Genomic DNA, 14,511 nt, shown 5'->3' on the forward strand with positions numbered 1-14,511 from the left:
TATAACCTTAAAAACACTGTTTCCGAGAGGTTATTTTGTTTTTATGCTGTTTCATTGAAAGGTTGCTTCTTGGTGTAAATAAGTTTGCTAAATTACGTTTACTGATGTTATTGAAAGAATATCTTGACATCTTTCCCTCCCTTTTTTGACACATTTTCACTTTGTTATTTACCTTGTTGCAAACAAAAAAAACCTTTGTTTATCACTAACTTCATGCTTCCATATTGTTTATGCTTTTAAATTTATGTTTTTTGTGGTTTAGTCACTCCAACCTTGTTGGCCAGTACGTAAATGACAGTGTAAATTCTCTGCACATGCCAAGCTTTTTTCTACAAAAATTGAAGAATAAAAACGGCGTAAATAATCGCCTTGGTAAACATATTAAGCTTTGTTTATCTTTTTCATCTAAAATCGAATGGTGAAAAACACATTGAAGTGTGGGTTCCTTTCTTTTTCACAAAGTATTCGGGCCCTTACCCCACTTCTGTCCGCATGGGCCAAACTCCTTTTTGTTAGACAGTGTTGGGGCGGGTTGTTACCCGAGCGAGTCAGGACTGAGACAATTTTTGTCTCTTGGATATTATTGATTTGATTAACTCTATGACAGGGAATCCTTCCTTGTCAAAATATGTCAGAGAATGAAACGTTGTCATTTTCGGAAAGCCACATAAAAAATTTGATTGCTTCCAAACCCTTCTCAGGTCTTTCTCTCAGTACTACTGCGAAACATCAAAATGAAGCAGAGAAATTAACTCGCCTCCAGAAGAAACATACAAGGACAGAGTTACACGGATATTTCCTTCTACAACATTTGCAGGCCGGCACAATACCTTGGGGCCTACAAGTAAAAAACATACCAGTGATCTTTGTTGAAGATACTGAGTATAAAAAAGGTTTTAGCTATATTAACACCAAATGTAGCAGGGACCTCAAGGTCCATACAATTGAGACCGCCCAACGTTTATGCAGTGAGGAAGAGTAAGAAATTGAAGAACTCCTAAAAGCAATAGCTGACAATAAAACTGAATTAGAGGCTAAAAATCTATTGGAGAAAATTGGAAAAGAAATCCAAACTTTCAAAGATATCACCATCAATACCAAAACTGCTCAATTTGAAAAAGATTCAAAGTCGTTCAAAATAGAAAATGTTTACCCATTTCTGAAAGAGGATTACTATACTACTATTGACTCCAAACGAGCTTTAAATTCATATCAGGGAAGGTCGAGGTCAAGATTTACCACCTTTTCTTCGACCTCATCGTCAGGATCCTCTGCTGACTCCGATCGAGGTCAGCAAAACAAAAAGGGCTCAAAACAACCTTTTTTAGAAAGGGGCGGACAGCAAAACGTCCGCTTCAAAGAACCATGGGAAATGCGAACGAGGAACAGGTATTACAAGAGCTAGATACATCTACAATAGTTAACCTCTCAGACAGAACCCTCACCTTAGATGAAAGTACCATCTTAAATTTGGGTCTCAAATACGTACCAAATAGACAAACAGACTTTACTAAACTCAAACTTGAGGCGCTGGATTTTTGCAGCAAAATTAGGATAAAAACGTATTTCGCTGGTACAGAAGCCACTACAAGTTGTGAAACTACGGTTCTCAGGGTCAAATCGAAATTTTTGCCTACCACAAATATACCTAAACAGGTGTATGCTTTTGAACAAGCGGTCTTGTCATCGTTAACAAAATTAGAGAAGAGCAAAACATTCATTCACCATAATATCAGTAAGGGTCAGCTTAACGCCATAAAAGATTTGAAATCAGATCCATCTATTATCATTAAACAGGATGACAAGGGCGGTGCAGTGGTAGTTTGGCCTCGCGCTATGTATCTCTCAGAAGGAAGGACACATGTTGATAATCAAGAGTGGTACCGAGCGGTTAAAGAGGACCCGGTACCAGAAATTCAAGATAGAATTGCCCGAATTACCAACGAGGCACTAGAGAATGGATTCCTGGGTCAAAAGGAGTTCGAATTCTTAAACAAAAAATCACCTAGAACACCTGTCCTTTACTTCTTACCGAAGATTCATAAAAACAGTACAACACCCCCCGGGAGACCAATTGTCTCCGGGTGCGACTCAGCCCTAGAGCCTGCTTTAAAGTATATTGATTTCTTCTTGAAGCCATTCTTGCCTGAAGTCAAATCGTATCTGAGAGATACCATTGACTTCATCAATAAACTCCAGGACATGACCTTTGACTCTGAAACACAACTAATGGTAACGTTGGACGTCACCTCACTTTATACTCAAATTCCACAAGATGAGGCCCTTGAGGTGATGGAATTTTATTTAGAACAACGCACAAGACCCCACAGAGTCCCAACTGCCTTTATTCTAGCTCTGGCCCGCATAACACTGAAAAGCAACTATTTCAAATTTGAGAACGAATTCTTCGTCCAAGTCAAAGGCACAGCTATGGGATGTCCATACGCACCAGAAATGGCCGTGCTGTATATGTCCCAATACAAAGAAAAGTTCATTTATAAAGACAACCCCTACAGCACAAATATCATACAGTGGTTGAGGTATATTGACGATGTCTGGCTCCTGTGGCAGGGGAGCCAGACAGAGCTCATAGCCTTCCATGAATGGCTTAACTCGAGACACCCTGATATCACATTTTCTATCAATTTCAGTAACCAAAAAATGACGTTTCTTGATGTGGCGGTCTGTATCCAGGGAAATAAGTTCACCACCACTCTATTTAAGAAGGCAACAGATAGAAACACTATCTTACATTATAAGAGTGCCCATCCACAGTGTTTAAAACAGAACCTCCCTTATGGCCAACTATTGAGAATCAGGCGCAATTGTTCTGAACTCGAGGATTTCAATGCACACGCAGACACCTTCTGCCAAGAACTAAACGAAAGGGGTTATCCCCAGAAACTACTGAAACACTCCAAAAAAAGAGCACGCTTCACTCCAAGAGAAGATTTGCTTATAATCAAAAACAAGAAAGAGTTGGAGAAACTAGTCTGTGTGACTACCTATGGGGCTCACACAAATAAGTTTCGCCAAATCATTTTGCGCAATTGGCACATGTTGGAGGGAATGGAATTCCCTTTACAAAAGCCGATTTTTGCAATGAAGAAAAATCCAAGCGTCGGCCAACAGATCATTAGAGCTGACAGCTACATACAAAAACCAAAGAGTGATCTCATTTCCAGATGGAACCTCAAACCCATTACAGGCCACCATAAATGTGGTACGTGTGTGGCTTGCAATAATGTTGTAGAAGGAGATGAATTTTGCCACAATGGCATCAAATGGAGACACAGTTTGCATACAAACTGTAAGAGTAAAAATGTTATCTATGGGATTTTGTGTGCGTGCAATAAATTGTACATAGGAAAAACGTGCCAACAGATAAATGTCAGGATAACACAACACCGCTCTAGACTAAAGAAAAAAGTGCAGAATGCCCCAATGGTCGAGCATTTTCTGGCTGCCAGCCACAGAGAAACAGACTTCAAATGGACGGTCCTGTCTGGATTAGATCCACAACACAGATCGCCTAATGTGGAGCAGGCCCTTTTGCGCAAAGAAGCGTACCTAATACTCCGCTTTGATACCATCAACACGGGCCTGAATTCAATAAGTGAAATCTCAAGACTCTAAAATTGACCCATATCCAATTCTGAATTCAGGTCCCATAATGCACCAGTGTTGGCTTCCAAACTAGCCCTCCTGTGATTGGCTCCATAACAGTGAGCCTCTCAGAGAGACTGTTGGAACTGTTTGCCATTCACTCCAACTGATGGAATGAGGAAGTGGAACTCGCTGACACACCAGCAGGTACGTCTTGTCACTTGGCTGTAAAATGGCACAACCAGACTGCGATTCATATAGTTATTAGCTATCTGTTCTGAAATGAGCAATTTGGCAAAGCACTGACGCGCGCGCTTTCTTAAGACACTGCAAGCGCCCAGCCCCCACAAGCCGCGCTTACTACAGACTAGCGAACGAGTGCGTCTAAACGTTTGGCGCTCGTTGCTTCTTTGCAGATTCATTCACTGAATACCAAAATGGGACCGGCCCGCCCGAGGACCCTCCCCGCATAAAGAAGATTTGGAAACGGTTAAACATCCACCCCCAAACAAAAACTTGCAGCGTCCATTGTAATTCCTTCGAGCTACTAATTCAGGTAGGACACGATTGACAAGTTCTACCGCAACAATAAGTCAGATAATGGTGTTTAAACAGAGCAGTTCCTGACACAACATTTTGTGTCTTTCCAGAAAACGCACTGACCCGAGAAATCCCATTCTAATACTCTGGATGAACCAAATGTACCTCAAGTCCCCTGAGGTACGTTTCCTTTTAAAGTTGTACAGATGAGAAGGTATGAGCAGGCTTAGGCGAGCCAATTTTAATGAGTGTACACAATTGTTTGTGTTTCCACTAATAGGTCAAGGAACAGGGGAAAGAATTCATTTGGCCCTGAAGAGAGTTTGTGAAGAAACCCCACAAACTCGAAACGCGTAGGCGAACAGGATTATGTCCTAAGTTTGGAAATATGTATAAAACACTTAGGAATCTATAACCTTAAAAACACTGTTTCCGAGAGGTTATTTTGTTTTTATGCTGTTTCATTGAAAGGTTGCTTCTTGGTGAAAATAAGTTTGCTAAATTACGTTTACTGATGTTATTGAAAGAATATCTTGACATCTTTCCCTCCCTTTTTTGACACATTTTCACTTTGTTATTTACCTTGTTGCAAACAAAAAAAACCTTTGTTTATCACTAACTTCATGCTTCCATATTGTTTATGTTTGTAAATTTATGTTTTTTGTGGTTTAGTCACTCCAACCTTGTTGGCCAGTACGTAAATGACAGTGTAAATTCTCTGCACATGCCAAGCTTTTTTCTACAAAAATTGAAGAATAAAAACGGCGTAAATAATCGCCTTGGTAAACATATTAAGCTTTGTTTATCTTTTTCATCTAAAATCGAATGGTGAAAAACACATTGAAGTGTGGGTTCCTTTCTTTTTCACAAAAAACTTGTTCGAATTGGTGCATGTATAGGTTTGCCAAGCTAGGCGCAAAGACACTACCCATTGAGGTCCCTGAGACCTGGAGGTAGAGATCGTTTTGGTACTGAAATTTTTTTTCCATCATGGCGATCCTCGCACACTCCATAATGAAAGCAACAGGTGTTATAGTGTCCATTTGTTTAGCCTCTAGAAGGCTCCTGATGCAGTCCAATGTTTCTTGTTGCGGGATTGATGTATACAATGATTCAACGTCGAAGCTCACCAGTAGGTCGGTCTCAACGTTGAACTCCGCATTGGCCAAAAGTCTAAGCACATCACCAGTGTCTTGGAGGTACGTTGGTGTTTCCTTCACAATGGGTTTGAGGAAGAAATCTACAAAAGTAGATAAAGGCTCGAGTAACGAACCTATGCCCGAGATAATGGGCCTACCAGGAGGCGGTCTTTGGGCCTTATGTATTTTAGGAAGGCAGTAGAAGTAAGGAGTGACTGGATGTGTTGTGATTAGATATCTCGCTTCGTGGGAAGTAATCCAGCCTTCTGCCATTCCTTCTTCAACCAAACTCTTGATGTCATTCGAGATCCTGGGAGTTGGATCTTCATTGAGGAGACGGTAGGATTTGGTGTCATTTAGTTGTCTTTGACATTCTTGTTGGTAGACTGTAGTATCCTGTAGCACTATAGCTCCGCCCTTATCAGCCGGCTTGATAGTAAGAGATCTATCATTTGACAGAGTAGAAAGTGCTGATTTCTCCAGATTGGACATGTTGTGGAAAGTCTTTTGTCGTTGCTCGGTATTCATAACATCATGCGTCACTGCTTGTTCAAAGGCTAGGACATTTGCTGGTACTTGTTGGTTCAGAGGAGTAAATGTCAATTTAGGTCTAAGGCCGGTGTTCTGTTCACCTTGGTCGATCATATCAGACTCGTTCATATTAGAACTGGATGACTTGAAAAAGAAATGCAAGCGTATTTTCCTATAAAAACTTTCAAGCTCGCACCTCAATTTAAACAAGTCACCTGTGTTGGTAGGGACAAAGCCCAGTCCTTTGTTGAGAACAATGTTTTCAGTTGGTGTAATGGTCCTCGAACTCAGGTTCACTACTAAGTCGCAGCTCCTGTTGTTGGGCCTGTCTTGTTGGGCTGTGGAGCCCAATTCACAGTCTGTTGGCCTCTCCTTTTGCCGCGGTTCCTGCCTCGGCCCTGCCATAAAAAAGACTGGTCATAGTAGAATGATGGATTTGGAGGATACATAGGCATGGGGTGACCCATCGGTGGGGGGCCCATTGCCCCAGGATGATAGTTCCATGGGCCTGGAGGCCACCACTGTCCCGGGTTGGGGTACTGTTGTCCACCCCGGCCTCTGTAGGGTCTACGTTGGAAACCTCCGCCTCGTAACCCAGTATTAGGGCCTGTGTTGGAATTCCCTTGGTCACTAGAGCCCGAGTCCGAGCCCGAAGAAGAGTAATTTGACCCATATCTTCTCCCTTTAGAGTTGGTAGAGGGAGCTACGTAGGAATCACTCAAATAGGGGTAAGCCAATTCCATGGAAAAGCGTGCCAAGTCTTTTTTAAACTTCTCCACTTTATTCAACAAAATGTTGTCATAATATTCTTTGTTCGTTTTATTGGCATCTTCCAAGTTCTTTTTGTAGATCACGGGCCGCACAGCAGCATTGATTTGACCCTCCAGGACTTGGATCTTTATCAATAAGGCATCAGCTGTTTTTTTAGCTGTTTTGATAATTAAAACCAGCCAGTCGCGGGTGCACCGCCATCCAATCAATGCCCAATTTTTCAGGAATTCTTTGTCTTTTAGAAAGAGTCTGGGCGCCGTAGTGACGATCAAGCCTGATGGTGCACACTTGCCATGTAAGTACTCATTCATAATCACACCGTGTAAAGAAATACGAGAGTGATTCTTTTTCAGGTTCAAAAGTTTAACCCGATCATCCTCTGTCGTGGGAGTAGAGGTGGAGAGTAAATCATCTAATATACTGGGGTTGTTACTTAAGATGGTATTCAGATCCTCATCGTCAAATGCTAAGCCACCAAAGTCCTCCATAGTGAGGAACTGCAACAGACAGACAGCTAAATAAATAAAGTGGGTGAGCTAAATTGCACTACTAACATTTGCTGTGTGGTGCTAAGTAGAAAAACAAACAAAGACCCGCAGCCTAGACTGCTCTATTTACTATCTAAACAACTCGTAAGAGAGGGTCCGAGGGAGGTGTTTAACGACCAGACAGGCTAATACCCCCTGTGTAACTACCTGAATAACAACAAAGCCTGTAGGTCAAGTGGTGCTGAGGTATAACAATTAACACTGGTATGTTTGCACACGAATGAATCAAACAAAAGACTATCAACTGTAGCTGATTAAGTCCTATCAGCCCACCTGATGGCGGAGCCTCATCATGTAGGACTACCGAACCAAGGTAAGTGTGCGATCGCCCGGTTGTAGTTTAGCGACGCATCACAAAACCATGGTATGGTCACCACAGTTGTTAGACCAGAAGGTGAGGCTGATATGTGCAGTGCAAGAAATTAACAATAAAGTGAAGTGTATTAAAATGGCTATCAAAGCAAACAAAGACCTTTATTAGCGTTTGCCTGGACGTCAGATTAAAAAATAGTGAAAAAACAGTGTGAAAAAATCACTGTCTAACTTGCTTGGTAGAAAACAAAATAAGATATATAAAGGGCCAACATGTTTCTGCCTTACTGTGAAGAGTCACTGGCATTCGTCAGGGCCAAGCTAATATCTGCTACTGCAAGGGCACTATCATATGTGCTGAACCTAAGAAAATTAACATCAAAGTGAACATTACAGAACCATCCTACCACATCTTCTCAGTATTGTTCTGGTGATGCAATAGGTCTTTCCTGTATAAGAACAAGAAGAGGAAAAAGGACAATGTGGACATTGCATATATATAATACTCAAAATTACATCTACAACAAACATTATGTAGTGGATGATATAACTGTGCAAAACCAGTGAAAATTAAAGATACCCTCAGACTGGACCATCACACCTTAGTAATAGTCACATACAGAGTGCATTGTATTAGGTCACCCGGAGGTTAATTAATAAACAAAAGTTTAACACTTACCCAACAGTGTGTGGGAAGTGAACCTCACCTCACCCGGCAACTGCTCGGACGGATAAGGCACCGCTCTAAACATATAAAGACAATCTCTGTAAAAGATGCATGTCTAGAGGATACGACCTCAGTGTATTGTTAAAAACCCACCTATTTTCTCATCTGTCTATAACATGTACCCCACCGGTGTCTATGATGGCCACATCTAGCGACTACGGCATCTAACCCCCTTCACAGTGTTCAAGGAGGTACTCATCAGTTGTACCAAGGCACCTACTGATGCCCATCTAAACAGCTGAGTGATGATGCTGTTTACTGCTGTTTTAAAACTAGAGGAATAGTGTCCCCCTATTCTTGTCTATTCCTCTAGTGGAGGAGTCAAACCATAAACTTATTGACCTCATAAGTCTACATAACCCAGTCCCAACTTACCTGTCCGTCGGTACCTTGCGGCAGAATAACGAGCCGAAGGGGAGGCACCGATCGGAAGGTCAGGCGTCTATTTATAGCGCCGCTAAGTCTGTAATTGGGCTCAGCTGGGCCGCTCTGTTAATGCGCTGTAATTGCGCGATGCGGGACAACTATACCGCCGCGCATGCGCACATCCAAGCTGACATCGGGTGCGCATGCGCGAGAGCGAGTACGCCTAGTAACGCGTACAGCGCATGTCCGTTGGCAATGCGCTTACTCTGCCTCTCTCGCCGAGTGGCGAGACGCTGTCTGCAGATATGTCGCGCTTACGTCTTAAAGCCACAAGTCAACACTGTTTATCGCGTATGGGTAAACAGTGAGGACGCGATAATTGGCCAGACAGCGCCGCGACCTGATTGCTACAAAAACAGACATGAGCCATTTTAGGGCAATACCGGTTAGCGGCATTTTAAGTTGGTAGAACCCAATGGTTGAACCCCAAACAAAAGGAGCATAAATAAGCGCTACATTGCAAAAACGGCGGTGACTAGATGTAAACTGGGGGAATAGAAAGAATCATGGAGAAAAAAAACTTCCATGGAACCCTAGACCCCATCTATGGACATTGATTCATGGTAGTGGGTGTAGATCAATAATGAATATCTGCTAAAGATGCCTACTATAGAAGTGAAAGGTAGGCCAGTAGACTGCATTTTACTTTGGAACCTGAAAATAGTTAACAAAAAGCCTGGTGTGATCAGAGCCACAGTTATGTAGCGGTCTCCATCAGAAAATACACCTCGTTGTAATCACAAAGAGCACCCAATGGCAAGTGTCCCACTCAAATAGATAACCATGGGATATTGTCATCGAATCCATTGACATCAGATTGCAATCTATAAATCCACCGTTGCTCCTTAACAAAAAGGAAGTGGGAGACATTGGTGATATGTGGCGGGATATATGGCTGTTCCAGCACTACCCAGAACAAATCCTCAGCTTTGTGTTTCGCTTCCAGAAAGTGATTGGTGAGGCCTGTAGATTGCTTCCTACATCGGATTGTGCTTTTATGTTCGCTGATGCGAGACTTGATCATTCGCGTTGTATGGCCCACATACTGTTTTTTGCAAGGGCAGGTGAATAAATAAATCAATTTTTCTGAATTGCAGTTTGTGTGTCTTGTCAATCTCCAGGGTCTGTTAGTGCCAATATCTATTGTTAAGGTCTTACGTGTCTGTGGACAGGCAGCACAATTCCCACAAGGGTAATGACCTTGAACTGGATTGCTATTCCAGAGGGTATTGGTAATTTGTCTCATCTCGGTGCGAGGTCTGGTGTGCACCAAATTATCCCGAATAGATGGTCCTCTTTTGAAAGCAAACAAAGGGCGAGGTATAACACCTGTTGCTGTATTTAGGATCTTCCAATGCTTGAGTATTATTTTCTTCACTTGATTGGAAGATGTGGTGAAGGTTTGAACCATGGTCATCTGGCTTCTTGTAGTCTCTGACCTCTTGTGTTGCAGAAGTGCCTCCCGATTGTTGTTGAAGGCTCTCTTCCGGGCTCAGCGTATTAGATGGTTGGGATAATGCCGATCTTTCAGGTTGAGCGCCAATTCTTTAGCATGTTGTTCGTATAAGATGTTAGACGAACAATTCCTTCATGCGCTGTACGCGTTACTAGGCGTACTCGCTCTCGCGCATGCGCGCCCGATGTCAGCTTGGATATGCGCATGCGCGGCGGTATAGTTGTCCCGCATCGCGCAATTACAGCGCATTAACAGAGCGGCCCAGCTGAGCCCAATTACAGACTTAGCGGCGCTATAAATAGACGCCTGACCTTCCGATCGGTGCCTCCCCTTCGGCTCGTTATTCTGCCGCAAGGTACCGACGGACAGGTAAGTTGGGACTGGGTTATGTAGACTTATGAGGTCAATAAGTTTATGGTTTGACTCCTCCACTAGAGGAATAGACAAGAATAGGGGGACACTATTCCTCTAGTTTTAAAACAGCAGTAAACAGCATCATCACTCAGCTGTTTAGATGGGCATCAGTAGGTGCCTTGGTACAACTGATGAGTACCTCCTTGAACACTGTGAAGGGGGTTAGATGCCGTAGTCGCTAGATGTGGCCATCATAGACACCGGTGGGGTACATGTTATAGACAGATGAGAAAATAGGTGGGTTTTTAACAATGCACTGAGGTTGTATCCTCTAGACATGCATCTTTTACAGAGATTGTCTTTATATGTTTAGAGCGGTGCCTTATCCGTCCGAGCAGTTGCCGGGTGAGGTGAGGTTCACTTCCCACACACTGTTGGGTAAGTGTTAAACCTTTGTTTATTAATTAACCTCTGGGTGACGTAATACAATGCACTCTGTATGTGACTATTACTAAGGTGTGATGGTCCAGTCTGAGGGTATCTTTAATTTTCACTGGTTTTGCACAGTTATATCATCCACTACATAATGTTTGTTGTAGATGTAATTTTGAGTATTATATATATGCAATGTCCACATTGTCCTTTTTCCTCTTCTTGTTCTTATACAGGAAAGACCTATTGCATCACCAGAACAATACTGAGAAGATGTGGTAGGATGGTTCTGTAATGTTCACTTTGATGTTAATTTTCTTAGGTTCAGCACATATGATAGTGCCCTTGCAGTAGCAGATATTAGCTTGGCCCTGACGAATGCCAGTGACTCTTCACAGTAAGGCAGAAACATGTTGGCCCTTTATATATCTTATTTTGTTTTCTACCAAGCAAGTTAGACAGTGATTTTTTCACACTGTTTTTTCACTATTTTTTAATCTGACGTCCAGGCAAACGCTAATAAAGGTCTTCGTTTGCTTTGATAGCCATTTTAATACACTTCACTTTATTGTTAATTTCTTGCACTGCACATATCAGCCTCACCTTCTGGTCTAACAACTGTGGTGACCATACCATGGTTTTGTGATGCGTCGCTAAACTACAACCGGGCGATCGCACACTTACCTTGGTTCGGTAGTCCTACATGATGAGGCTCCGCCATCAGGTGGGCTGATAGGACTTAATCAGCTACAGTTGATAGTCTTTTGTTTGATTCATTCGTGTGCAAACATACCAGTGTTAATTGTTATACCTCAGCACCACTTGACCTACAGGCTTTGTTGTTATTCAGGTAGTTACACAGGGGGTATTAGCCTGTCTGGTCGTTAAACACCTCCCTCGGACCCTCTCTTACGAGTTGTTTAGATAGTATATAGAGCAGCCTAGGCTGCGGGTCTTTGTTTGTTTTTCGACTTAGCACCACACAGCAAATGTTAGTAGTGCAATTTAGCTCACACACTTTATTTATTTAGCTGTCTGTCTGTTGCAGTTCCTCACTATGGAGGACTTTGGTGGCTTAGCATTTGACGATGAGGATCTGAATACCATCTTAAGTAACAACCCCAGTATATTAGATGATTTACCCTCCACCTCTAGTCCCACGACAGAGGATGATTGGGTTAAACTTTTGAACCTGAAAAAGAATCACTCTCGTATTTCTTTACACGGTGTGATTATGAATGAGTACTTACATGGCAAGTGTGCACCATCAGGCTTGATCGTCACTACGGCGCCCAGACTCTTTCTAAAAGACAAAGAATTCCTGAAAAATTGGGCATTGATTGGATGGCGGTGCACCCGCGACTGGCTGGTTTTAATTATCAAAACAGCTAAAAAAACAGCTGATGCCTTATTGATAGAGATCCAAGTCCTGGAGGGTCAAATCAATGCTGCTGTGCGGCCCGTGATCTACAAAAAGAACTTGGAAGATGCCAATAAAACGAACAAAGAATATTATGACAACATTTTGTTGAATAAAGTGGAGAAGTTTAAAAAAGACTTGGCACGCTTTTCCATGGAATGGGCTTACCCCTATTTGAGTGATTCCTACGTAGCTCCCTCTACCAACTCTAAAGGGAGAAGATATGGGTCAAATTACTCTTCTTCGGGCTCGGACTCGGGCTCTAGTGACCAAGGGAATTCCAACACAGGGCCTAATACTGGGTTACGAGGCGGAGGTTTCCAACATAGACCCTACAGAGGCCGGGGTGGACAACAGTACCCCAACCCGGGACAGTGGTGGCCTCCAGGCCCATGGAACTATCATCCTGGGGCAATGGGCCCCCCACCGATGGGTCACCCCATGCCTATGTATCCTCCAAATCCGTCATTCTACTATGACCAGTCTTTTTTATGGCAGGGCCGAGGCAGGAACCGCGGCAAAAGGAGAGGCCAACAGACTGTGAATTGGGCTCCACAGCCCAACAAGACAGGCCCAACAACAGGAGCTGCGACTTAGTAGTGAACCTGAGTTCGAGGACCATTACACCAACTGAAAACATTGTTCTCAACAAAGGACTGGGCTTTGTCCCTACCAACACAGGTGACTTGTTTAAATTGAGGTGCGAGCTTGAAAGTTTTTATAGGAAAATACGCTTGCATTTCTTTTTCAAGTCATCCAGTTCTAATATGAACGAGTCTGATATGATCGACCAAGGTGAACAGAACACCGGCCTTAGACCTAAATCGACATTTACTCCTCTGAACCAACAAGTACCAGCAAATGTCCTAGCCTTTGAACAAGCAGTGACGCATGATGTTATGAATACCGAACAACGACGAAAGACTTTCCACAACATGTCCAATCTGGAGAAATCAGCACTTTCTACTCTGTCAAATGATAGATCTCTTACTATCAAGCCGGCTGATAAGGGCAGAGCTATAGTGCTACAGGATACTACAGTCTACCAACAAGAATGTCAAAGACAACTAAATGACACCAAATCCTACTGTCTCCTCAATGAAGATCCAACTCCCAGGATCTCGAATGACATCAAGAGTTTGGTTTAAGAAGGAATGGCAGAAGGCTGGATTACTTCCCACGAAGCGAGATATCTAATCACAACACATCCAGTCACTCCTTACTTCTACTGCCTTCCTAAAATACATAAGGCCCAAAGACCGCCTCCTGGTAGGCCCATTATCTCGGGCATAGGTTCGTTACTCGAGCCTTTATCTACTTTTGTAGATTTCTTCCTCAAACCCATTGTGAAGGAAACACCAACGTACCTCCAAGACACTGGTGATGTGCTTAGACTTTTGGCCAATGCGGAGTTCAACGTTGAGACAGACCTACTGGTGAGCTTCGACGTTGAATCATTGTATACATCAATCCCGCAACAAGAAACATTGGACAGCATCAGGAGCCTCCTAGAGGCTAAACAAATGGACACTATAACACCCGTTGCTTTCATTATGGAGTGTGCGAGGATCGCCATGATGGAAAAAAAAAATTTCAGTACCAAAACGATCTCTACCTCCAGGTCTCAGGGACCTCAATGGGTAGTGTCTTTGCGCCTAGCTTGGCAAACCTATACATGCACCAATTCGAACAAGAGCATGTATTGAACCACAGTAACCCCTTTTTCCATCAGGTGGTACTGTGGAAACAATACATCGACGACATCCTGGTGATTTGGAGAGGGACGTTAACGGAGGTATCGTCCTTTCACACATGGTTAAACTCTAGGAATCAGTTCCTTAAGTTTACCATGGAGAGCAGTAAAGAGAAATTGGCGTACCTGGATCTTCAGATCTTTCCGTCAGAAGGAGGCCTTCAAAGTGAGCTTTTCAAGAAACCGATGGCACGCAACTCGCTTTTGTCATTTCAGAGCTTTCACCCTCAATCCCTTCGCGAGAATTTACCTGTTGGTCAATTTCTCAGGGTGAGAAGGAATTGTTCGTCTAACATCTTATACGAACAACATGCTAAAGAATTGGCGCTCAACCTGAAAGATCGGCATTATCCCAACCATCTAATACGCCGAGCGCGGAAGAGAGCCGTCAACAACAATCGGGAGGCACTTCTGCAACACAAGAGGTCAGAGACTACAAGAAGCCAGATGACCATGGTTCAAACCTTCACCACATCTTCCAATCAAGTGAAGATAA

At 43.0% G+C, this 14,511-nt stretch overlaps 2 protein-coding genes across 2 annotated transcripts in view; one reads left to right on the plus strand and one right to left on the minus strand.

Annotated features, from left to right (window-relative positions):
- The window catches only part of ADAMTS20 (ADAM metallopeptidase with thrombospondin type 1 motif 20), a 1,033,120-nt gene that overhangs the window by 822,461 nt on the left and 196,148 nt on the right, over positions 1-14,511 (minus strand). The window lies entirely within an intron of this gene.
- Positions 11,900-12,859, plus strand: LOC147751365 (uncharacterized). Its single transcript, XM_086919515.1, has one exon. The coding sequence runs from the start codon at positions 11,900-11,902 to the stop codon at positions 12,857-12,859; it is 960 nt and encodes a 319-aa protein (XP_086775641.1).

This window comes from Lissotriton vulgaris, chromosome 1_1, assembly GCF_964263255.1.
Source record: "Lissotriton vulgaris chromosome 1_1, aLisVul1.2, whole genome shotgun sequence".
NCBI lineage: Eukaryota > Metazoa > Chordata > Amphibia > Caudata > Salamandridae > Lissotriton > Lissotriton vulgaris.

Coding starts and splice junctions, on each gene's coding strand:
- LOC147751365 (XM_086919515.1), top strand. CDS start 11,900: ATGGAGGACTTTGGTGGCTTAGCATTTGACGATGAGGATCTGAATACC.